Consider the following 23,735-nt stretch of genomic DNA (forward strand, 5'->3'; position numbering starts at 1 on the left):
AAAAAAGAAAATACGCCATTAATTTTAAACTATATTTTTATTGAAACGAACTTTGGTGCTTTCGGAATTGATCTATCTTTATCCTATAAAAAGATGCAAATATGCAAAATCCGAGGTCTAGTTATAACCTTTCCTGGTTCTCAGGAACCTTAGCCTTCCTGTTCGTTTGGAAACTGTGTTTTTGTCGTACCTATAAACTCTCCTAGAGCTCAAGCCCCACTTGCTCCCTTTTTTCTACTCAACCCAACTGATTTACCCGCGTTTGCAGTCGAAATTCCAAATTAAGCACCGAGATGGCCTCTCCAGGTGGGAATCCCCAGCGATCCTGGCAATCGTGGCGCCTGCTCAACGAGGGCTTCAAGTTTTTCGCCACCAGGCTGGGCAGGAATGGTGGTATGGTATGGATTCGGATTCGGATTCGGGGAATAATCATTAAGATAAGCCCTTGATCGACTTACCTTTGGCAGGCTTTCAGCTGGGAGGAGTCCCTGGGCAGCAGCGTCGAGCTCCTCCATCAGACGACCGGCGCGACCAGATTGTCCCAGAGCCTGGCCGCCGCCCAGGAGCGCACCCAGGTGCTGGAGGAGCGGAACCGCAGGCTGAAGGATCTGGTGAGTGCTCCAGATCCAGCTACCTTATAGTAAATCCCCCTTCTAGGCGATGGACAAGTCGGATCTCTTCGAGTCGCGGGGCCTGATGCTGTGCTCCCGGGTCTTCGACCTCAGCCAGGAGCTGATCGTGACCAGGATGCGGATCAACGACTTCGAGAACGCCTGCACGCAGCTGCGAAGGTAACTGATTGGAAGGTATCTCGAATATCTTGTCCTAATCCCGGCTCCTCTTCCACAGGCGCATCTTGGAGCTGAAGCTGCGACGCGTCCAGCGCCGACGGCTCCTCTGCCACGAGATGCAGCAGCTGCGCCTGGCGCAGGAGCTCCAGGTGCCCCCCGTCCTGAGGCGCCTGTGGCACGGCCTCCGCTTCCTGTGGAACTGCGTGGAGTGCCTGGCGCAGGTGAGCCACGTGGCGCGTCCTCCTGGGAAGGCGGAGAGCACGATGGACGCCCTCAATTTGTTCGTGGCGGGCTTTTGACATGTCCTGTCTTGTCCGCCCAGCGGCTAAGTGTTTTACAACACTATCGAATAATTTGTTATATTTTAAATATTACATTTTACGATTGATTACGATGAAATGAAAATTGTGTTTAATTAACTAAATTGAATTACCACAAGACAATTCAAATCAATTTGATACTTCCTGGTTTATATGTATGTTTATGTTTTTATGCTAGCTATTTGTTTAATTGCTACTTATTATTTATTATTTAAGAAAATCACTGATCAATATTTTTAAAGAGCTTTTTTTAAATTTAGGGGACAACTGGATTATTTAGTGTAAAACCCCGTAATACGGTAACACCGATAGGCGCCAGCTAACCAATCGAAGGGCGATAGGCCCCGATAGGTTCAGACAAATAACGCCTCCCAGATATCGAAGAGCGATTCGCCCCGATAGGTTTCATTTTTTTGGTGCATTTTTGTTTCTTGTTTGTGCACGTGCGAAACGCAACGCGATTAAATGCGCCGCGCCTGAAAAAGGAGAGGAGCCCAGTGGACCGGAGGACAGGGACGCGGACAGCCATGGATCAGTTCTCGCACGACCTGACTTTGGCTCTGGACCTCACGCTGATGGACAGGGCGAGTGGCGTCGGTAGGTGGGGCTCCCGTCGCAGGACACGCTCCACGGGCAATCTGCGTAAGTAGTGCGATCCCAGCCGACGAATCTGACGAATCCCCGCCAGCGGTAACCCACCCACCCCCTCTGCTTAGCCTGCGCCCCCCAGCCCACGGAGGACTCGTCGAGCAGTCCCACGGACGCCCTCAACCAGGGGCACCATCACGGGCACCACCACGGCTACAACCACCACCACCACCAACACCACCCAAGTGCCAACGTGGACGGCCTGGACGCGCACAGCCTCAAGTTGCTGGCCAGCGATTCGGACGAGAAGGCGGAGGCGACGCTGCCGCTGCGACTGCCGCTGACTGGACGCACGGGCGCCCTGGAGTCGGACTCGCTCAACGAGACCACCTTCAGTCCGGCCAGGTGAGGTTGCTAGTCCTGCTCCCCTTGATAGCATTCTAAACCCTCGAAACACTCAGGTTCTACAAGCCCAACTCGCGCAGGAAGCGCAAGATCAAGCGCATGTCCATGGAGTTCGAGTTCAGCAAGGACACGCCGCACTCGTTCGCCGAGTCGCCGCTGCAGCCTGGCCTGCTAAGCGGTAGTGCCACCTCCGCCACCGGAACCATTCGCAAGCGCCTGCTGAAGACGGACGCCGCCGGGCACCGCTCGCATCTGTTCTTCTGCGGCAAGCGCAAGCGCTCCAACCGCGATCGCTACCACGAGCAGGAGGCGGCCAAGTTGTACGCCGCGCCACACGCGCCGGTGGACGAGCAGCAGCACCACCATCACCACCAGCAGCTGAGAATGCGCCCGCGCAGCTACTCCTCCACATCGAAGCCCCTCAGCGACCGCCTGCTGCCGCTGAACAAGGGGCTGCTCTCGAAGATCAACCGCATGGCTGCCCAGGGACAGCAGGCGGCGCCCAAGCAACAAAAGACTGAGAACCAGGACAAGGAGGAGCTGCCTGATCAGGCGGATGTGGCCAAGAAGCCCACCCCCACGCCCACGTCCGTCGCCCTGAGCTCCTTCAGCATGGACACCATAGTGCCTGTGACCGACATCGATGCCTTGCTGCTGAGCACACCGCCAGCGGCTCCGTTGCTGCGCAAGAAGACCGCGGCCCACAGCAGCAGCAGCGGCAGCTCCTCGAAGACGCACCGCCGTCGCCGCTTCCAAACGCTGCCGCAACCGCCGCTGCAGTTCCAGGCGCAGTCGATGGACTGCAGCGAGCTGTACGACTTCCTGAGCTCCAGCTCGCTGAGCTCCTCCTCGGACAGCGAGGCGGAGGTGGGTGGCCACCACCGGCGGCACGACACCGACCGCGAGGGCGACGACGAACTCACCGACTGGCCGGGCAACGAATTCGGGCCCGGGGCCAGGTACGATCCCAAGAGGAAGCTCACCAAGAAGTCGCTGCTGCCGCAGATCCGCTCGGACGACACAATTGGCGAGGACGACACCCTGATGTCCGGCACCGAGGCGGGGGCAGCGGAGCCGAAGTCGCCGGGACAGATCCTGCCGGAATCCCTGCAGGATCTGTCCCGCTTCCAGCCGGCCGGCGTCTCCGAGCCCATAGAGATTCTGAACGCCTGCTCGGAGATGGAAACGAATGCCGACGGGACGACCATGCCTGCCTCCCGGCAGATCGAGAGCGAGATGTCAGGCGAGACCTCGAATCCGTTCCTCTCCTCGTCGCCGCCGGGACAGGCGCAGGGGCAGGAGGTGCGCGAGATCCGCGCCGGCTGTCGCCGCATCAACGGCGAGCGGCCGGGCTTCAGCATCAAGAGGGGCGTCAACGAGCGCATCGCCCGGTTCCTGCAGGACCCGCAGCAGACCCACATCCGACTGCCCGACATCGAGCTGCATGAGCCCGACAGCATGTGCAACCTGGCCACGCTCTACTCGCTGACCATGGCCGTGGAGCACGGCTGCACGGTGCTGACCAAAACCAGGTGAATTGTCTGATGATGAAGCGTATCTTGATTTCTAACCTTTGCCCTCTTCCAGGAACACCACTCAGGCGGTGAGCGTGGATCATCTGCAGCAGGGTCTCCAGCCGCGTCCCGATCTCTTTGGCGATTTCAAGCGACGCTGCTACGGGGACGAGGAGGAGCAGCAGGAGCAGCCGGAGCCCCCGAAATGAGATGCATATAGATACAGAGATAGAGATACATTAATCAAAACAAGACCAATCCCCGGCGAATGCAGACGGAGTTAAACTCCTGGCGATCCCAGCCGAGTGCATCGCTGGGGTGGAAGAAACCCAACCCGTAAATTAAGAAAGCTTTTAGCGTGTTTTTGTGAAACCTGTTCCGTGTACATAGGTTGCCTCGGTCCGTGTATATACTAACTGGCTTCGTTTGGGGCGGGCGCAAGCAATTCGGATGAATGATACGGGATCCCAGATCCCAGGTACCAGATACCAGTTACCAGGTCGCGTCGCACTCTTGGAAGCAAGCGAGATGGCACGAAGTCAGAGCGACAGAGAGAGAGAGAGAGGACCGACCAGAAGCCGTTGGCAGACGTTCCACTGTACAAAATATATATTGTAAGACCTCCAGCGAATATGAATATAAGGAATAAATATGTGTGGTCATATCCGAATCGATGGGTTCTTTATTGTTTTGTGCTGTTAAAGAGATTTTTACCCAAACGATTCATATATGCATGTCGATATGGATTAAATTTTGAAATAGCCTGGGTTATACTGGTTTTAAGAACTTGGTTATGAAAGTTGCATAATGAAATTTAATATAAATCCTTTATTTATAAACTATTTATTTTATAAACTATTATTTTATAAACTATTTTTCAATTTATTAGTAGCTGATAAACGGGTAATCGGTTAACCGGTTGAATTGGAAAAATAGCTACCTACCGTTTTACCAAGAAATAACAGGCAGTTAAAATTCCTAGGCGAATGGCGGGCAGTTCAAATTCCTAGAAATTCTGGCGTCCAATTGCCACGAAAAAGTTGGCGCATGCCCGGTGCTCCATGCTGGGCAATCGGCACTCGGCACTTGGCAACCCTCGCTGCGTTTGGGGGTCGGAAAACGGAGGGGAGGGGGGGGGGGGCGAGTGGGCGGACCGGAGAGGCGGGTGGCAGACGAGCGCCGAGCTTGCGTCAAATGCGGACGCCAGTTGGACGCAGCTCGGGATTGGAGGCAGCCACGTTTCCCAGCCATCCGCCGTGTGAGTCGCAGCGACCGTGTTTGTGTGTTTTTTCCGTTCCGTGCCGCATCTGTGGCGTTCCGCGAACGGGATGTAAAGCGGATCTCCGCCAGCGTTCATCCTCTCATCGCCATCTACCGGATTCAGTTGCTCCGCCAGGGCTGAGGTCCCAGCTCTGCTCCTTTCCTGCTCGAAACTTCTTCAACTTCTTTGTCAGCCGGCGACGCTTGTGCTTTCTGCGCCACCACTGAATAACGGTAATTCGGGAGAGCGGTTTCGCATGCAGGGGGATTCCCTTGGATTCGGATTCCTGGTATTTGGTGTCTGGTGCTCGGTGCCTGCTTCTGCTGCACTGCATCCTAGCAGGGCGAGGGATTTCCATCATTTCCGCGATTTCCACGATGCGGCTGCTCTGCTTATTGATTTTTCACCAACACTCACGCACACACACACAGCCGCACTCGGGCACCCACACACGTACACCCACACACACAAAGACAGTGCTGGCACTTCGGCCATTTTGTGGCTGGAAAATAGCCATTTTGAAAAGGCGGAAGTGCAACTTCAGCCATTTTTGTCGAGTGTTTTAGTGCAAAGTTATCATTTTTCAGTATGCTAAATCTTTACTAGTGATTTTGAAACTCTTGAACGGTTCGGTGGAATATTCTTATAGTTCTTATAGCAAATAACAAAAAATATATTTTTACACAGGCAAGTGAAAAAGAATAGAAAAATCAATTTAAAAAACCATTTTTGGAATAGTGACAGCACTAGCCGAGAAAGAGAAAGAAAAGGCGAAGGAGAGAGTGCGGCTTTGCTGGCTTGTAACGTCCGAAAGCCATACACATACACACGCAGATAGCTGAGCTAATCTCTTATCAAGGGACGACTATACTATCCCTCCCCCTCACCCTTAAGCTACCACCCCTCTGCGTTGCACTTACAGGGGAAAAAACACAACATTAGTCATAAATTTGAAATTTTCTGCAAACTTAATCGCGAAATCAAGTCAGTTGGTCTTTGGTAAAAGTTTATTTTTACAATCCTTAGTTCTTAACTATCTATATATGTATGTATGGTTTTTCCTGATTATGACTTGATCTTTTCTGAACTAGTTTACAGAAATAAATCCTTTTTTTTTACTGATTAGATTTGGATAACTATTGAATATATGACACAAGACAATTATAAAAAATTAGTATGGTAACTTAATTAATCAATAATTAATTAATATATATTTTCTCTCTGTGTAGAAGCACTGCCATGGGGCAGGAGATGTGTGCGTTCCGTGTGAGCATGTGCATCATCATCTCGCTGTCGATCGGAATCGGAATCGCAATCTCAATCTCCCACTCTCCCGGGCACTCGCTCTCCGTGTGAGTCTCCATTTCCCCGCCCAGGGTGGCGCAGTTGGAAAATGAGCGCGTGCGAGGCGGCGGCCGCCGGCAAGGAGGATGGGCTCCCGACCCATGCCAAGTGCGAGGCCAAGGAGAGCCAGCCGCCGGAGGATCAGCAGAAGAAGCAGCAGCAGCCGCAGGAGAAGCACGAAAAGCACGAGAAGCACGAGAGGCACGAGAAGCATGAGAAGCAGGCGGAGAAGCAGGAGCAGCTTCCCCAGAATGGGAGCACCGAAACGGAGGTTGCAGAGAAGCCCAGCCAACTGGAGGCCATCCGGAGCTCCGTTCTGCTGGACGGAAGTGCGGCTGCTCCCTCGATAGACGCACTGGTGGCCTGCAAGGATGCCCTGCTCGCCCAGAAGCTCTTCGCTGCGGCCGGACCCAGTCCCACCTCCTCGGCGATGGGACCCGGCGGCGTCTCCGGCAAGGAGCTGCTCAAGCTCAAGGAGCCCATGCGCGTGGGCTTCTACGACATCGAACGCACCATCGGCAAGGGCAACTTCGCCGTGGTCAAGCTGGCCCGCCACCGGATCACCAAGAACGAGGTGGCTATCAAGATCATCGACAAGTCGCAGCTGGACCAGACGAACCTCCAGAAGGTCTACCGCGAGGTGGAGATCATGAAGCGCCTGAAGCATCCGCACATCATCAAGCTCTACCAGGTGAGCGGATCTATGCCTTAATTTAATACTTATCTAATGAGTACTTGTCTTACAGGTTATGGAGACCAAGAATATGATCTACATAGTGTCGGAGTATGCCAGCCAGGGCGAGATCTTTGGTGGGTATTTAGGTTCTAGGTTCTATTATTCCTAAGGCTTTGAAATATTTGTAAGATTACTATCTTAATAAGTATATCTATCTTAAAAACTTTAATATGGTCAGTTATACCTTCGAAAGTTATATCTTTTTCATCTTATATCTAACTAACTTATAAATAGAAATCGGATTTTAGGTGAAATCGATTTTTTAAATATGATTTAAGGCCACATTTGATTGGTTAATATTTTTTTACAAAAACCTCAATTAAGTTTTGCCAAAATATATTTATAACTTAATAAATAAAATTTGTAACCAATCAAATGTGGCTTTAATCGTATTTAAAGAAAACGATTTCACCTAAAATCCGATGTCTACTTATAAAACTAACTAGAAATGTATATTTCGAAACTTTAGAAAGTATACGTTCAATTTTATAAGGGCTGTTTAGCTAAGAAATGCGAGGGATTCAAATGAAATCCAAATAAATAATATTAGTAATAATATCCATAAGTAAACAATAAGTAAAGCTTAGGAATTCCAGTGAATCAAAGGTTTTCCCCTATAATAATACATTGTAAGCCTGACTAATATATTATATAAAAACTAAGGAATTCAATAATAAGTATGTACCATCCATACAGACTACATAGCCAAGTACGGCCGGATGTCCGAGTCGGCGGCCCGCTACAAGTTCTGGCAGATCATCTCGGCGGTGGAGTACTGCCACAAGAAGGGCATCGTGCACCGCGACCTGAAGGCGGAGAACCTGCTCCTGGACCTCAACATGAACATCAAGATCGCGGACTTTGGCTTCTCGAATCACTTCAAGCCGGGCGAGCTGCTGGCCACCTGGTGCGGATCGCCGCCCTACGCCGCTCCCGAGGTCTTCGAGGGCAAGCAGTACACGGGTCCGGAGATAGATATTTGGGTGAGTGGCGATTGTGGCTTCCGGATAATAGATTCCTGACCTGTAACTTACCATCCAAAGTCCCTGGGCGTGGTGCTCTATGTGCTGGTCTGCGGGGCCCTGCCCTTCGACGGCTCCACGCTGCAGAGCCTCCGGGATCGGGTGCTCTCCGGCCGCTTCCGCATACCGTTCTTCATGAGCTCCGAGTGCGAGCACCTCATCCGGCGCATGCTCGTGCTGGAGCCCACGCGGCGCTACACCATCGAGCAGATCAAGCGGCACCGCTGGATGTGCCCCGAGCTGCTGGAGCACGTCCTGATAGCCAAGTACAACCTGGGCGCCGAGCGGCAGGCGGCCCTGGAGCCCAGCGAGGACATCCTGCGCATCATGGCCGAGTACGTGGGCATTGGGCCCGACAAGACGCGGGCCAGCCTCAAGAAGAACACCTACGACCATGTGGCGGCCATCTACCTGCTGCTCCAGGATCGCGTCAGTCACAAGAAGGAGCAGAGCAATGGGTCAACTGCCTCCAGTCGGATGCTCTACAAGAGCACCAAGATCGATCAGCCTCCCCAGCATCCCCAGCAGCAGCAGTCCAAGACAATATCCACCAGCTCGATCCTGGCCAAGGATCAGGCCCACAAAAGACTTAGCCGCCACCAGACGGTGCTCATGAGTGAGCGAACCACGCCCACTGTCCCGGATCCCGGCTACTACGCCAAGTACGGCCCCCTGCAACTGCCACTGCCCCACATGGCAGGGTATCTCAACGGAGGAGGAGGAGGTCCCCCCGTGGAGGTGGATGCCGCCGGAATGGCCCTGCCCATGCGGTACACGCCCCTGCCGACGGCCGCCTCGCCCGCCCCCTCCAACTGCTCCTCCTCCGCCTCCTCGCGGGTGGGCCGGCACAGCCTGAGCTCCAGCTCGCCCAGGAGTCATCGCCCGGTGGCCATTTCGCTGAGCATCGACCACAATCCCTCGCTGGCCAACCTGCGGTGCCGGGAGATGATGATGGAGCAGGGAGGAGCAGGAGGAGGAGCAGGAGGAGCAGGAGCACCGGGAGTGCCGCTGGTGTCCAAGCAGCTCCACCAGACCATCAGCGAGTACATCATCAAGCAGAGCACCGAGGACTGCCGGGCGCTGCTGCAGCAGGTGAGTTGCGTGACCTATAAATCCAGTTATGTCACCCAGCTAATCTGGAAACCACAGTCCACAGCGGTGGCCGAGGGCAAGGAGGAGCCGCCGGCGAAGGGGGAAGCAGCTGCTCCCCCTGCCGGCACCACCACGCCCACCACTTCCACTTCCACCTCCACCCAGGGACCACCGGGATCGGGCTCCTGCCCCGGCGAGATGAACAGCGGCAGCGGCAAGACAATAAAGGCCATGTCCAGCTCGAGCAGCTTCGACTCCAAGGCCAATCTCGGCCAGAGCTTCCGCTACAAGATGTCCGCGGAGGCCAGCAAGCTGTTCCAGACCCTCCAGGAGAGCCCGCTGCCCGTGGAGGTGAGTGGTGATCTATAATCTATTATCCCTGACTAATCTAATCCCCTCCAGCAACGGGCCAAGCGACGTGGCCAGGTGGCCAGTACCAACGGCAGTGGCGGCGACTCTGGCCAGGAGACGAACGAGCCGAAATCAAACGGGGAGCGGCAGGAGAAGAAGGTGCTGGCCCAGGGCAGCTCCAGCACGGACGAGGGCTGCGAGACGGACCAGGGCAACGAGCCGGGCTCCGCCTCGCAGGAGTCAAAGGCCGCCAGCGGTGGACCCACCTCGCACTCCAGCAGCGATCTGACCCACCTGGGCGGAGCCACTGCCTCGGGGCAGAGCCACCGGATGCGCTCCTATGCCAGCAGCAGCTCCTCCAGCGGCGTCCTCGCCGGCAGTGCGGGCAGCTACTCGAAGAGTCTCAGCCAGAATTTGAGTCGTGGCTCCTCGAAGAGCAACTGCAGCGCGCCCTACGACAGCCTGGACTTCGCCCTGCCCTCCGGCAAGGGCAGCCTGCCCTCGTGCATGGGCTCCAGCTCCATGCTGGCCACGCCCACGCCGGCCTCCGCCTCGCCGGCGGCCATCTCCTCGGAGCATTCGTCGGAGAGGTCGCTGTACGGGAGCCACAGCTCCTGCATCCACATGCCGGGATTGGGATTGGGAATGGGATTGGGATTGGGTCTGCCGCAGAGCTCTGCCTCCACGCCCACGCCGAATCCCACGCCACCGCCCCCGCAGCCCAACGGAGGCGGAGTGCCGTTCCTGGACAAGCGATCGCCCATTCACTTCCGCGAGGGACGACGGGCGAGCGACGGGCTGGTGGCCCAGGGACTCCTCAGCTCCGGCTCCCTGCTGGGCACCAGTCGGGTCTACGGAAGCTATCGCTACGAGCAGGCCAAGCGGCACGGCTGGCTGGAGATCCAGCAGCTGCAGCAGGAGGCGGCAGTGGGTCATCCGCATCCGCATCACCATCCGCAACACCATCCTCATCCTCACCAGCATCCCCATCCGCATCCACAGGCCTACGGCTTGGAGGAACTCTGTCAATTTCCGAACGGTCAATTCTACGCTCTGCCCGGCAAGCATCATCCGCTGCTGACGCTGCCCCACCACCATGGCCAGCATCCTGGCCAGCACCTCCATGGCCACCAGCACCCGCTGTTCCACGCGGGTCACCAGGCCACGCCCCTGCTGCTGGAGGCTGTTCCCGGTGCCGGGGAGGTGTACGGCCATGGCTGCTATGCTCCGCCACCGCCGCCACCGGGTCTCTATCCGCATCATCCTTTGGGCGTAGGTGTGGGCGTGGCCGTGCCCATGTCGCCGATGCAGAAGCCACCGCTGCAGCAGCAGCTCCTGCAGCACCGCCTGCTGCAGCAGAAGCGCCAGCTCTTCCAGAAGCAGTACGCCCTGGAGGCCCAGCTGGCCAGTCGTCATCATCATCAGCATAGTCATCACCAGCAGCAGCACCACTTCAACCACAGCCTGGGGCATCCACCTCCGCCGGCTCCTGCACCGGAGCACCATCACCACCACCACCTGGCCGACGAGCTGTACGAGTTGGCCCTGCTCGAGCGACCCAGGAGCGGAACACCCCGGCTGCAGCACTCCATGACCATGCCGGGAGCGCATGCCTTCAGCCAGATGAACCTCAAGACCTCCTACATCAGTCAATCGGATCAGCCGTCGAATGGAGGTGGTGGTGGAGGAGGAGGAGCTAGTGGTTCCGGGGGAGGATCTGCTGCATCCGGGGCCTCCTGCTCAGCGTCTCCGTCCACCGCGCCGGGCACGCCCACGGTCAAGTGCAAGCCGAGCACGCCCCACGGGCACAGCCTGGAGTCGGACTATCATGTAAGTGAATACCAGACGTCTAATAACTAGTAACCCTAGTTTATAACCCGATCCTTCCTCCCCAGACATCGACGCCCGTGCTCAGCCTGTTTGCGCCCAACTGGCAGTCGCTGGTGAAGCCGCTCAGCGAGAGTCCCATCCTGGAGATATCGGAGCACCTGGAGTCCGTCTAGGGAGCAGATGGCATGGGGATGCATCCAACTAACGGGGACCGCGTCGGGGTCACCTTTTTATTAAGCTCGCATTCGCAATTACGAATTATTTGATCCATATACGATATACACCCACATACATACATATACATAGCCTATACAAGTTCGTATACCTAAACAGATATGGATGCGGATTAGGATTGGGATGAGGATTTCATCGAATCAAGCTAACCGATCCGAACCGTAATATTGGAAGATTTAGTTGTGTTACTAGCCTTAAGTAGTCCAAGTTTCGTACGCATACACGCAGACATATACAATATGTATATTGATAATAATAGCGTTAAGCTATAGCTCTACTTATGATTACACTATACACTATACACTATTGTATTGCCCCCGCGACAGGACAGTCGGAGTTCGGAGTTCGAAATTCGGAGTTCAGAGTTAAGAGTTCAGAGTTCAGAATTCAGAATTTAGAATTCGGAGTTGGGTGGATGAGAACAACGTAACTACATATATCAATTATTCGAAGCATTTATTGGGGGCATAGATAGGGTATATCCATATATGGATATATCTATTATGTATTGGTACAATAATTAGCGACAAGCAAAAAAAAAAAAAAAAGAAAACAAAACTAAAACAAACAAACATCGATTGTTCTTAAACATGGAATTCAAATGTAAACCAGATATTAAAGTCATTTGGTATAAAATGCAATACGCTTCTGGAGTTCCTACATTAGATGGATGTAGATATGGACATGGATGGGTGATCTGTGCTTTCGTGGGTGTGACTAGACGACTAGAAATCGTGTTTGGAGGCACAAGGATCAGGGGATCGTATTGTGAAGTGGAGTTTCTTACTCTCTCATCATAGAGACACAGAGTGGTATATCAAATCCTGCTGGGACGGAGGACGAAGAAGGTGCTAGCGTTAGATTCAAGTCACGTCTTCACCTGGCGATTGGACTCCATGTGCTTCCGCTTGGCATGCGCCTGGTTGCGCTGCTTCGGGGACTCGTAGGATCCGTGGCAGCGCAGCAGGTTCCAGTAGGCCCGGCGGTATTCGGAGCTCATCAGGACGTAGATCAGCGGATTGATGCAGGTGGTCAGGTAGATGAGCAGGTAGCCGGCGATGTTGAACCAGTGCACCTCGGTGGCGCTCTTCCAGATCTTGGCCACCGTGATGGGCAGGTAGCAGATGACGAACCACACGAAGATCACCAGTATCATCTTGAGCAGCCGGCGGTCCTTGGCGCTCATCCGGCCCGGATAAATTGAGGAGGCGTTCGAGGTGTTGCCCATGGAGGCGTAGTGCGACTTCCGCGGACTGAACCGCGTGAAGGAGGTGCGCAGCGAGGTGGTGATGGGGTGGTTCTTCCTGGAAGAGAAGGTTTGATGGCTGACATTCGGCAGGGACCCTTTGCTATGCTAACCACTCACCCGCCCATCTTGCCCAGCTCCAGCTGCGTCTGACTGCGTCCCAGGCTGGTCTGCTCCTTGAGCACCACATTCGCATCCACCGGGGGCTGCTGCTGCTCCTCATCCCTCCGCCGGATGCTGTACGAGATGGGCAGGCTGTCGGCCGAGGCATTGTCATCGATGTACGCCAGCTGCTCCTCCACCACAAAGGGCCTGGCTCCTCCTAGAGTCGCCTCCTGGGCCTCTCCGCTCGAGGAGCTCACCTTCTCCGGCCTCCTCTGCATGGCCATGGCCATGGTCTGCTGCTGGTTGGTGGAACTGGGCGTCACGGTCACGTCGCTCACATTGCTCTTTCCAGCTCCCGCCCGCATGGCCGCCTTCCGCACCAGCAGGAAGATCCGCGCGTAGCAGATCACAATGCAGATGCAGGGCAGCATGAAGGCGGCGATGAAGAGGAACTCCTTGGGCGACCTGCCGTACTGGTCGTGCAGGATGGAGCACGACCCGATGCTCGCGTCCAGGCCAAAGATGCCCCACACGCCCCGCCAGGTGGGGATCATGATGGAGAAGGTGGTCACCCAGGTGCCGGCCACCATCAGAGCCAAGTACCTTCGCTGGTAGATCCTGAAAGATGGTTATTGTTATGGTATAAATGGTATAGTGACAGTGAGCAACATATCTAGAGTTATTCCTTCAATAAGTTCATGACTTTTAAGGTTAGTGGTTATTTTTTATTTTTTTTTAAATTTAATTTTGGTTTTATTTTTTTCTAACGCTACAAGTACAAAAAATACTTATAAATTAAAGCGCTAGTCACAATTTGTCAGATTCATGAACATAAATAAATTTCTCAACTACATTGTTCTATTGCAATTCATTTATAATTTAATAATATATTTGTTTATTGTATCCCAGCGTTGCAAGTTTTAGAAACTCATGAATAAATATGCTAGTCACTACGTGTTGAAAGTCATATGTAATTTAAAGCTGACAATATTTCTTAAAAATAGTACATAGTAGTTTACAAAGAACTTAATTAAAAAAAAAAAAAAATCATCAAATAGTATCAAGTAGACCTCGTTGACCCGGCTAAAGTCAATTATCTTCTCTCTTTTAGTGAATTAAAATATTTCTTAAAAATACTACATAGTAGTTTACAAAAAAAGACTTACTTCAAAAAAAAAAAAAAAAAACCTACATCAAATAGGATCAAGTAGACCTCGTTGACCCGGCTAAAGTTAATTATCTTTTCTCTTTTAGTGAATTAAAAACCCCCAAATCCCCTCTTCATAAACACCTAACCCAATGTTTATCTAAATGCAGAAAATCCATGGGAAATGCGTGGGTTCTAACACATTAAGTGGGAGGTTACCAAAGGTAGAAAAGCTAGCTCACCTTGGATACTGCCTGGGATGGGCGATGATGATGTACCGGTTGATGGTGATCAGCGACACGGAGAGCAGCGAGACCGCCAGCAGACCATAGCGCAGCATCGGGAAGAGCCTGCAGAGCAGATCGCTGTGCGTCCAGGCCCGCTCCATGAAGGTGGAGGCGGCCAGCGGGAGGTTGAAGCAGCCGAAGAGCAGGTCGGAGCAGGAGAGATTGATGATGAAGATGGCCGTCGAGTTGCGGGTCTGGCGGCCCCGGGACAAAGCCACGATGGTCAGCAGGTTGCCGGGAACGCCCACGATGATGAACACGATGCAGGCCACCCAGGCGATGGTCAGCAGCTCGTCCGAGTAGCCCTCGAAGAGGACCTGCCGTCCCCCGTCCCCGAGGTCCCCATCCAGGTCGAGGCCGTCTCCCAGGTCCTGCGGATGCGGCTGCGGATGCGAATGCGGATGTTCTGCCGGAACTGAAAGCGAAATCGGAAGCGGACTCTGATTCAGATTCTGGCCGGGTGGGAACATCGCGTGGCTGTGGCACTTTGTGGTCGGCAAGAGGGCGCGTTGCTCGTTCCTGCGCCGAATTTGTACTAAAACTGAATTCTCCGCATTCACACATCCACATTGTTCCCACCCAAAAGCCAAAAAGTGGGCCCGAAGGCAGCCGCCGCCAGCCAAGCGTACAAAATATTGAGAAAAAAGACTAAACTGAAAAAAAAAAACAGAAATCAGAAAACAGAACAGCAGGCGAACTAGAAAAACTTTCGAAAAAAGGAAAACAAAAGAATATCTGAGCAGAGCAGCAACAACACACATTTTTATTGTATACAACAATTGACTTCATCATCGGGTAATTTGGTAATTTGCCTGTGGAATGGGCGCTTTGTTTACATTGTTCCTATTCGGTGTTGTTTCTTTCGCCGCCACCCCCCACCCCCTCGCTCCGTGGAACCCACTCCGCCCACCGCCCACCGCCCCCGATCGCCGAACTTTCGTCGATATTCTGACGGGGTCATGTTGCTGTTGTTGCCGTTTTTTGGAATTTCCAAATACTAAAACCAGGGCTGCCATCGCTTAGAAGTGCTTCATTTTCGAAATATTTGAATTATTCAAAAATGAAGCTTGGGGTTTAGGATCTATAATAGTTTTTGAAAGTAAAAAATAAACCATAAACACAAAGTTACAGTCCCTTAAAATGTTATGCTTATCAGAAACACTCATTCGCCATAAGGAAAATCGAAGTTTAATTGCTAATATAGTCACGTTTGTCAGTTGAGTAAACAGAATTGAAAACGTGCTTTTGTAAAGTTTGTATATTTTTATAATTCTATTTTAATTCCACTTTCCGTTTTATGTGTTCTGAATTGATACTCTGATAGAATGCTAAAGGTTTATCCCAAATAGTTCCCATCCGCAGCCCTGATTTCAAGGCGTACGCACCTCTCCGGGCATTTTCGAAACTGAAAACTTTTCGGTTCTTGGGCAGTGCGTGTGTGTGTGTGGGTGCATAGTTTCCTCTGGCAATTTTCTGGATAATAAATGGGCAGCATCCATTCGGATCGGGGAACTAGCCACTAGAAACTTATGCGAGACTCACTCGAAATTATTGTGTTCGACTGTGTACATTGTGCACAGATCGAATCTATGCGAGCAATAAAAACACACTCATGGGCCGCGGAGCCTGAGTCATTACTATATAGTAATAATGCTGCCCCCATAACCCTTCAAGGAAAGTGACTCAAACTGGGGTCACACGACGTCAGAGTTTGGATCGAACGTAGTCTTAATTAATCAAGTCCATTTTTCTATTTTTCTACTTTTCTACTTTTCCGAGGGTCAGAGTGCGGGTCGTCTGTTGGGCAAATTGAGTATCGTATCGCTGCCTTTTGAAAAGGAAAAACAAGCGGTTCAGTTCGGGGAAAACTCTTTGGCAACGGCACGAATACGAATACGAATACGAATTCGATGTTTGTTTTCATGCAGGCCAGTAGTCCGGGAATTGCAGTAGACTACACAGAAAACATACAGTTTCCGGGGAAAGTGTAGCGCATTATCGAATTCACTTTAATTACAAGTAATTGTTAACCATTAAGTCCCTAGAAGTGGATCAATTTGTAAGAATAATAAGAATTTATTATTTATTTACAGGACCTTTCGTGGGTATTAAACCAGAAACTCCAGTTGGGTAACCAAGATCTGTTCTTAAATTACTTTCTAAAATGATTGCAATTGTTTACTCTGCTATTTTTCCGACCCACACTGTACGTGGAAATGCTTACGGAATGGGCACTAAAGTGGAAACTAAAGCTTCCCCGGCCATTGTGGATGTGATTGTGAATACGAATCGAACGCCAATCGACGTCCGCCCCCCCTCGTCGCGGTCCTTGGTTCAGATCCAGAGTAATGTAAACTTCTCCGGCGCACTTATACGCATACGCACACGCACGGGCCTATGTTTAGATAGCCATAAACCATAAACTATCGTGTTCTTCACACAATCCGCAGCAAACAACAAACAAAGCGAGTGCACACAAATCGCTACGTCTTCAGTTCGATATCTGCACGGGGAAAAAAGTGATCCTAGGTGTTAAATATGAAAGATCATTATACGAAATTTAATATAAAACCCTTGATATGTATATCTAAACTTTTTAATATAATTCTTTCTTTTTACAAATTTATATTTGTTTTTATCACAAACTGAGGACCATAGACCCCGCATTCTCGCAGTGTATCTGGGATCGCCTCGATCGATGTCGAATGTCCAATTGTGTAAACATTAGAATGCAGACACATGAAGCCTTATCAGTTGTTGCTGCAACGCGTTGTTGTTCCTCATGTTGCTGCTGCCGCTGTTGCACATTTGCTTCTGTGGGGCACAATAAGAAGAGGGAGGGGGAGGAGGAGAAGCGGCATATCTGCGATATGCATCGGATCGGCAATCACTGAGCATTCGAACTGCTCTAACCCATCCCACGCCCGCCCCTCGATCGTCCGTCTGTCTGTCTGTCCCTGTCTGTCGCACTGCCTCTCCACCGCGGCGGGTGAGCGAGCGAGAGAGAGAGCAGCGGAGAGCGCCAAGTCATGGGGGCAGCTCAGGGGCATAGCGAAGGGGGATCAATTAGAAAAAATGTTTGTTTGACAGAGTGAATGAGAGAAGGAGAGGTGCTTATAATTTAAGCACAATCTCCAATCGAGGGATTAGAGCCCCCCGGGTCTCTGGGCCGTCTACGCCCCTGGGCGGCGGCAGAGAGACAGTTAGACAGTGGCCGAGAGTGAGAGTGAGAGGGCTCCTATTTGTCAACTGGCAATATCGCGACTCGGAACTCGCAACGCTGCTCTGCCCGCACTCGACGAACTGCACTCGATCCGGCAGTTATGTTATTGTTATAGACGATCCGACACGATCCGATCTCGATCCGATTCAATCCAATCCGAGAACGCAGGCGCTACGCAATTTGTCCGTTACATTTGACCACTTCGAACTGTTCACGCAATTCGAGTAGTAAACAATTAAGAAGCAACTCCGATTTCAATTCGATTCGAGTGACATTCGAGATATCGCGAGCGTGTGCCCTTTTTTTTTTTAATTTCTTTAACCTTTTTGTTGCTGTGATAATGTCGTGTGCTGAGTTGGGGCAACCTGTAACCCCTTTATTCTCTACCTGATCTCGCGAGCCAAAAGTATTAGTCATGAAAGCCGGGGCGGCTTTTGAATCACCAACGGCAATAGCAATAACAATAACAAAAATAAACATAAAAATAAAAAGCAGCAGCTTCAGTGGCGTCCCCGCAGCAACAACAGCGATTAATGAATAACCCCAGTGAATGCCGAGTGCCGTAAACTGTTTACATTGCTCACAGCATTACTCACTCACTCACTCACCTCGCTCAACCTGGGCGAAGAAGAGGAAGAGTCGGAGTTGGAGTCGGAGAGGATTGAAGAGTGGAGAGTGCCGGGTGCAGGGTGTAGAGTGGAGAAAGAAAGGGGAGGAGTGAAGCAGAGATCGCAGCTGCACTAGTTTCGATTACGTGAGCAGAAAATAAATAAACAAGCGATTTCGATTTCCCCATTACCCAGACCCATCCCCATACCCATACCCATACCCACTTACCACCACTACCATCTCCTCCTGACCACTGATAAGGGAAACTAGAGGAGAGAGCGGAGAAAGCGAGGAGAGAGCAGCGAGAGCGAGGCGATCGTTAGAATCGCCGAGGATTACCAAATAACACAACCAAAAATTCAACCAGGTAAGTACCGTTTCGAGCCGATAAGATAACGGGAATATTCTAAATTCGTTAAAGAAAGAGGGCCAGACAGATTGCGTATATGCCCCATTGCGCCATGCCAAACGGCAGCCATGACCTGGACAGGGTTAAAAATGCAAATGGGGGGGAAAAAAAGGGAGGCACTACACAGAAAATAAATTCGTTACACAATCGAGATTAAAGTGATTCTGTTGCGAGCAGCGATGTTCGGATCTTTAATCAACAATACATTTTCCCACTATTAATATTTAACGTATACTGCGAAATCTGAATAGATTAAATCAGCAAAGGTTATACACGGCGAATAAAACGTTAAGGTGAAATCATTGAAAGATCTAAAAAAAATAAGTGCTCTAAAGAACCTTTTCTATTTTCAAATGATAGATAATCTAGATATGAAAGTTCAGCACGACAATTCCTATTGCAACCCCTTCTCAGTGCAGAGAGCGGTACAAGAACATAACACTTGTCTCGATTAGCGACCACTCGAGCGGAGAACAGAGCACTTCTCCTTCTCATCGCATCCCATCGCACATTAGAGACGCCCAGAGACGCCCGTCTCCATCTCCGCCAAACAGTCAAACAGTCAAACAGTCACTCAATTAATTAAGGTTCGACGCTGATCTTTGCACCCCAAGTGGTGCAGATGCCGCTGAAACTACTGCCGCCGAGCAACCGAAAGCGAAACAGAGACGAGTGTGACCTCTTTAAATTATTTAATTGACACTAATTTATCATAGTATCCCGAAGAAGGGGTGCCACGCCCCACTCGGACTCCGGGTGGCGGGCTACTTACTTACGGGTTACGAGTTGCGAGTGACGCGTTACGGGTGCTGCGTCGGCGCAACGTGCAGTCAGCACTCGGTGGCAGTTTGTTGTTTTTTTTTTTAACCGAACCAGAGCCTGAGCCACTCAAGTGCCACTGCCGCGGCCAGTTGGCAATTGTCGGCGGTGGCGATTGGTGTTCAGTGTTCAGTGATCGGCGATCGGTCAGCAGTAGTAGTAAGACTCCCTCGATCTTCCAATAAGCCAATATGCACTGTACTTAGTGACTAGGACATATTTTTTTAAGTGTGCCAACCTCAAGATCCTTTTGATCGAGTGAACTATTCCCCTGATAAAAAGCAAGTGTATCAAAAAACTATAAAGTGAATGAGATAAGAGCTTAATTAGCGGTGATCTCAGTTCTTAAGAATCGAAAGCGCGCATCATAAATCATAAAAATCTTTTAGTCATAACCAAACATCTCTGAGATATCCTAAGCCATTTCTAGATCCTTCTTATCTCCATGTCGTGACCCTTTTCAAGTTAATCCTTGCATTGCAAACATACAATGAATCAGCCAAAGAATAAACATAGGAAGAAGAAAGAGGAATGCGAGATCCCAATTCAACGATCCATCATTAGTTACTGGCTTACTGGACTTAAGAAACCGGAACTGATTCCATAACAACCCCCAAACATTTGCCAACCAACTGATAACCTTGATGGTCGTGATTTTGTCAGCGTTGATAACGTTCAAGTTCATCGCACTCGAGAAGAAAGTGTACCTCAAACATAATTACAAAATCAGGGGAATATTTGGTTAAGACTCAATAATTGTTGTGTATTCTGTACATCAGCATTTTATTCTACAGCTATAGCTTGTTCTAGGAAGTGAGAATGAATCATGTGAAGAGAAAGCACTTGATTGGAGAGTGCATCAATCTTAATAAGGGCGATCCTTCATTTGATGACACTTACTCACAGTCTTAGAGATCATGATCTAAGGCCACTATATCATGATCTTTACGATGCGTTAGTCACAGATGGGATCCAGCTTTTTCCCAGGTCCATCTGTCGCTCATCTTTAATTGGATAGCACTCTAACGAAGCCCCCTTCCCCCATCTCCACCCCTCTCTTCCAGAAGAATGAGTGACGAGACGACTATTAGCCTGGACGGCAATGGCTATCCCCCCCTGGAGGCACTGACGACAGCTGTGGCTCCGCCGGCGGACGCAAGCGGGTAAGTTGCGCCAAGTGGGTGCCAAGTGAGATGTAGCTATCAGCGGCCACTGGGTAATTATAGCCCCCGGCTGGGGAGAGGTCCGATAAGAGATCGTTAATATTACGCGCTCCATTGCACCAGTGGTGATCGCCGGGCCGGTCCGTCCGACTGACAAAGACGGTCGATTCTTGTGCGAGTCAGTAGTAAGTGGCCAGCGGAAGCCAGCCTAGTGATATGGTGATAGCCAAAGGTCGCGAGATCTCAGACTGGGCGGACCTCTTCTGTGGGAGCCTTGAGATAGGCGGAAGAAGTGCCATCGATTGGAGAAATCTTAATTCAGTTAAAATCATTCCAGCTTCACACAGTCGCTGCTGACCTTTGCCGCGGTCATGACCTTTCTCATAATGGTCGTCGGCATTTGCGGCAACCTGTTGACCGTGGTGGCCCTGCTGAAGTGTCCCAAGGTGCGGAATGTGGCGGCCGCCTTTATCATCAGGTGAGCCATCATTTCTCAGCTCATAAGGAACCAGCTAACCTCTTGACCTCCTCCATGCAGCCTCTGCATTGCCGACCTGCTCTTCTGCGCCCTGGTCCTGCCCTTCCAGGGTCTGCGCTTCATCCAGGGCACCTGGCGACATGGCGAGGTGCTGTGCCGCCTGATTCCCTTCATCCAGTACGGGAACATCGGCGTGTCCCTGCTGTGCATCGCCATGATCACGATCAACCGGTACGTGATGATCACCCACCACGGGCTGTACGCCAGGATCTACAAGCGCCACTGGATCGCCGTGATGATCGCCGCCTGCTGGCTCTTCTCCTACGGAATGCAGCTGCCCACGCTGCTGGGCGAGTGGGGTCGCTTTGGCTACGACGCCCGGCTGCAGACCTGCTCCATCATGGAGGACAGCCACGGGCACAGCAGCAAGACCACGCTGTTCATCACCGCCTTCGTCATCCCCTGCCTGGTGATCATCGCCTGCTACGCGAAGATCTTCTGGGTGGTCCACAAGTCGGAGCAGCGCCTGAAGCGGCACGCCACCAAGCAGAACTCGATACCCAACAACCTGCGCCCGCTGGCCAGCAGCGGAGGATCGGGGGCGGCCCTGCCCTCGGTGGCCGAGTGCCAGCCCAGCAACCGCGTCTCCTCGGACAGCAGCAGCAGCTTCTCGGTCGACGTGCCCGAGACGGCGCCCAGTGGCAAGCAGCAGCCCACGAGGGTCAAGGATCAGCGCGAGGTGCGGGCCAAGCGCAACGAGTGGCGCATCACCAAGATGGTGCTGGCCATCTTCCTGTCCTTCGTCGTCTGCTACCTGCCCATCACCATTGTGAAGGTGGCCGACAAGAACGCGGAGCACCCCAGCCTGCAGATCTGCAGCTACATCCTGCTCTACCTCTCCGCCTGCATCAACCCGATCATCTATGTGATCATGAACAAGCAGTACCGCAAGGCCTACAAGACGGTCGTCTTCTGCCAGCCCGCCCGCCTGCTGCTGCCCTTCGGGAAGGCCAATGGCGCCAGCAGCGCTGCAGGTACGTGCCCTGCTCGGGCGCCAGTGGCTGAGCTACATGCACTAAGTCACGGTCATTCTTCGTTTCAGAGAAATGGAAAGATACCGGGTTGAGCAACAACCACAGCCGCACCATCGTCTCCCAGATGTCGGGGGGAACGGGAACGGGAACAGGAACTCCAACGGGAACGGGAACGGGAACTCCGTCGGGAACACCAACGGTACAGAGCCCACCACCGCCGCAGGAAAGCCCACAGGCCTTGGAGATGCTGTCAAGGGGACCACCGGATCTGATCAGCAAGTCAAATCTCCCGCTGCCGACCGCTACGCCCCCGCCCCCCTCAGTCCTCCAGGCGACGCCCAACGGAAGCAGCAGCAGCAGCTCCAATCTCCGACTGCCGCTCAAGAAGAACAATCACTCCTACAGCAACAGCGGCTTCAACGGCAGCAGCAATCCGGGACTGGGGATCGGGATCAGCAGCAGCTCCATTTACCGGCCAGGAGTTGGCTCACTGGGGAGCGGATCGGCCTCGATCCGTCGCATCACGATGGTGGGCGACGACATAATACTGGAGGAGGAGGAGCTGCCGCCCACTCCGCCGGCCACGTCGGCACCCACAACGCCGGCACCGCCCCCGCCCTCAGCCCCAATGCATCCGCTCTCCATGATGGGCTCAACAGGCGGAGGAGCAGGGACGACCACGACGACGCCACACATCTACATGAATGTCGACAGCCCGAAGAGAAACCAATCCTACGCGGAACGTAATACGAACGTAGCACCGGCAGCCCCACAAGATCCAAACTCCGGTTTGGCCAACACATCCGAAACCGTCTCCATTTCCGGCTCCAAGCTGACGGCCAAGATGAAGTTCCCAAAAGACTAACGAAATGCTTTAATTCCAAAAACAAAATCAAAGAAGACACAAACACTACTTTCGTTATAAACAAAGAATATATGCCAGGCATTTTAGATCGGTGTATCGCAAATCGTTCGTTAATCTTTCGAAAAAAGCGAAAAAAAAAGGGGAGAATTCTCCAGAGAATGATGTTGTATGTAGTTCAATATCGCATTTCCCATATCATATAAGCAATTTGTTCTATAGTTATTGTAATTTAATACTTAGTATTTGCCAAATAGCGAAGAGTGGGCGTTGAAATTGTGCCATAGTTTATTACCCTTTGGATTCCGCTGTATTTCTCGTTTCCCACTTTATTGTAAACCAAAACTTATAAACTGTAGGACTACCATTCACACTAAACATTGTCTAAAATTTATATCCAGTATAACTATAAATCTATATCGTTTCAAGTGAATCAATATCGCTCTAACCAATGTCTGGATCAATTAACTTTTCGAAATCCCATCACAGCTGACACTACTTAGTAATAGTCGTAGATTGTAGATATTTATGGTCGCTCACGCTTAGTATTAACCCCTCCACTATCTAATCTATATGCCCAGATCGTGGCCCTATACTACTGTACTTTTACTTGAACCCAAAGTCTTTCCCTTAAATTTCGTTCCCTACTCCTAACATAAACATTCCATTCCAACGTAGGCCTTTGTAAATGAACCTATTGTTAGTCCACCACGAACACTCCATTCGAAAGACGATAGAAGCAAATCGAATATGAATATAAACATGAATGTTTACATAAATAAACAACACTTGTAATTTATCACCGATGTTTTATTGTTGTTCCTGAAATCAGCTGAATTCCGGGAATCGGGAATGGCGAATTGAA

The 23,735-nt window shown here is 51.5% G+C and overlaps 5 protein-coding genes across 10 annotated transcripts; 4 read left to right on the forward strand and 1 right to left on the reverse strand.

Annotated features, from left to right (window-relative positions):
* The first annotated feature begins 170 nt into the window (after positions 1 to 170).
* Positions 171 to 1,163, forward strand: LOC108056407 (uncharacterized). Of its 2 annotated transcripts, none has more exons than XM_017140187.3 (4): positions 171 to 398; positions 468 to 611; positions 658 to 791; positions 850 to 1,153. In XM_017140187.3, exons 1-4 carry the CDS (start codon positions 294 to 296, stop codon positions 1,088 to 1,090), a joined length of 624 nt encoding a protein of 207 aa, XP_016995676.2. In that variant the 5' UTR covers positions 171 to 293; the 3' UTR covers positions 1,091 to 1,153. The 2 variants fall into 2 exon arrangements, with proteins under 2 accessions (XP_016995676.2, XP_070074841.1); XM_070218740.1 differs by having other exon boundaries at positions 243 to 393; positions 850 to 1,163.
* Positions 1,164 to 1,477: 314 nt separating this feature from the next.
* On the forward strand, positions 1,478 to 4,288 carry LOC108056429 (uncharacterized). The gene is made up of 4 exons (XM_017140217.3): positions 1,478 to 1,753; positions 1,828 to 2,104; positions 2,161 to 3,636; positions 3,692 to 4,288. Exons 1-4 carry the CDS (start codon positions 1,639 to 1,641, stop codon positions 3,825 to 3,827), a joined length of 2,004 nt encoding a protein of 667 aa, XP_016995706.2. The 5' UTR covers positions 1,478 to 1,638; the 3' UTR covers positions 3,828 to 4,288.
* A 550-nt stretch (positions 4,289 to 4,838) lies between these two features.
* Sik2 (Salt-inducible kinase 2) lies at positions 4,839 to 12,052 on the forward strand. The gene is made up of 8 exons (XM_017140216.3): positions 4,839 to 5,112; positions 6,109 to 6,914; positions 6,970 to 7,033; positions 7,656 to 7,942; positions 8,003 to 9,073; positions 9,131 to 9,424; positions 9,476 to 11,254; positions 11,320 to 12,052. The coding sequence occupies exons 2-8, from the start codon at positions 6,273 to 6,275 to the stop codon at positions 11,425 to 11,427; spliced, it is 4,245 nt and encodes a 1,414-aa protein (XP_016995705.2). The 5' UTR covers positions 4,839 to 5,112; positions 6,109 to 6,272; the 3' UTR covers positions 11,428 to 12,052.
* Positions 12,053 to 12,267: 215 nt separating this feature from the next.
* Positions 12,268 to 14,826, reverse strand: LOC108056430 (G-protein coupled receptor moody). Its single transcript, XM_017140218.3, has 3 exons — positions 14,229 to 14,826; positions 12,855 to 13,457; positions 12,268 to 12,792 (listed from the first exon to the last, which is right to left on the reverse strand). Exons 1-3 carry the CDS (start codon positions 14,741 to 14,743, stop codon positions 12,357 to 12,359), a joined length of 1,554 nt encoding a protein of 517 aa, XP_016995707.2. The 5' UTR covers positions 14,744 to 14,826; the 3' UTR covers positions 12,268 to 12,356.
* Positions 14,827 to 17,554: 2,728 nt separating this feature from the next.
* moody (G-protein coupled receptor moody) lies at positions 17,555 to 23,669 on the forward strand. Of its 5 annotated transcripts, none has more exons than XM_017140213.3 (5): positions 17,555 to 18,472; positions 20,398 to 20,496; positions 20,834 to 20,974; positions 21,035 to 22,008; positions 22,077 to 23,669. In XM_017140213.3, the coding sequence occupies exons 2-5, from the start codon at positions 20,402 to 20,404 to the stop codon at positions 22,871 to 22,873; spliced, it is 2,007 nt and encodes a 668-aa protein (XP_016995702.2). In that variant the 5' UTR covers positions 17,555 to 18,472; positions 20,398 to 20,401; the 3' UTR covers positions 22,874 to 23,669. The 5 variants fall into 5 exon arrangements, with proteins under 5 accessions (XP_016995702.2, XP_016995703.2, XP_016995701.2 ...); XM_017140214.3 differs by having other exon boundaries at positions 20,401 to 20,496; XM_017140212.3 differs by lacking the exon at positions 17,555 to 18,472 and adding an exon at positions 19,420 to 19,492.
* Positions 23,670 to 23,735: the final 66 nt, after the last annotated feature.

Source organism: Drosophila takahashii, chromosome X, assembly GCF_030179915.1.
Source record: "Drosophila takahashii strain IR98-3 E-12201 chromosome X, DtakHiC1v2, whole genome shotgun sequence".
NCBI classification, from domain to species: Eukaryota; Metazoa; Arthropoda; class Insecta; order Diptera; family Drosophilidae; genus Drosophila; species Drosophila takahashii.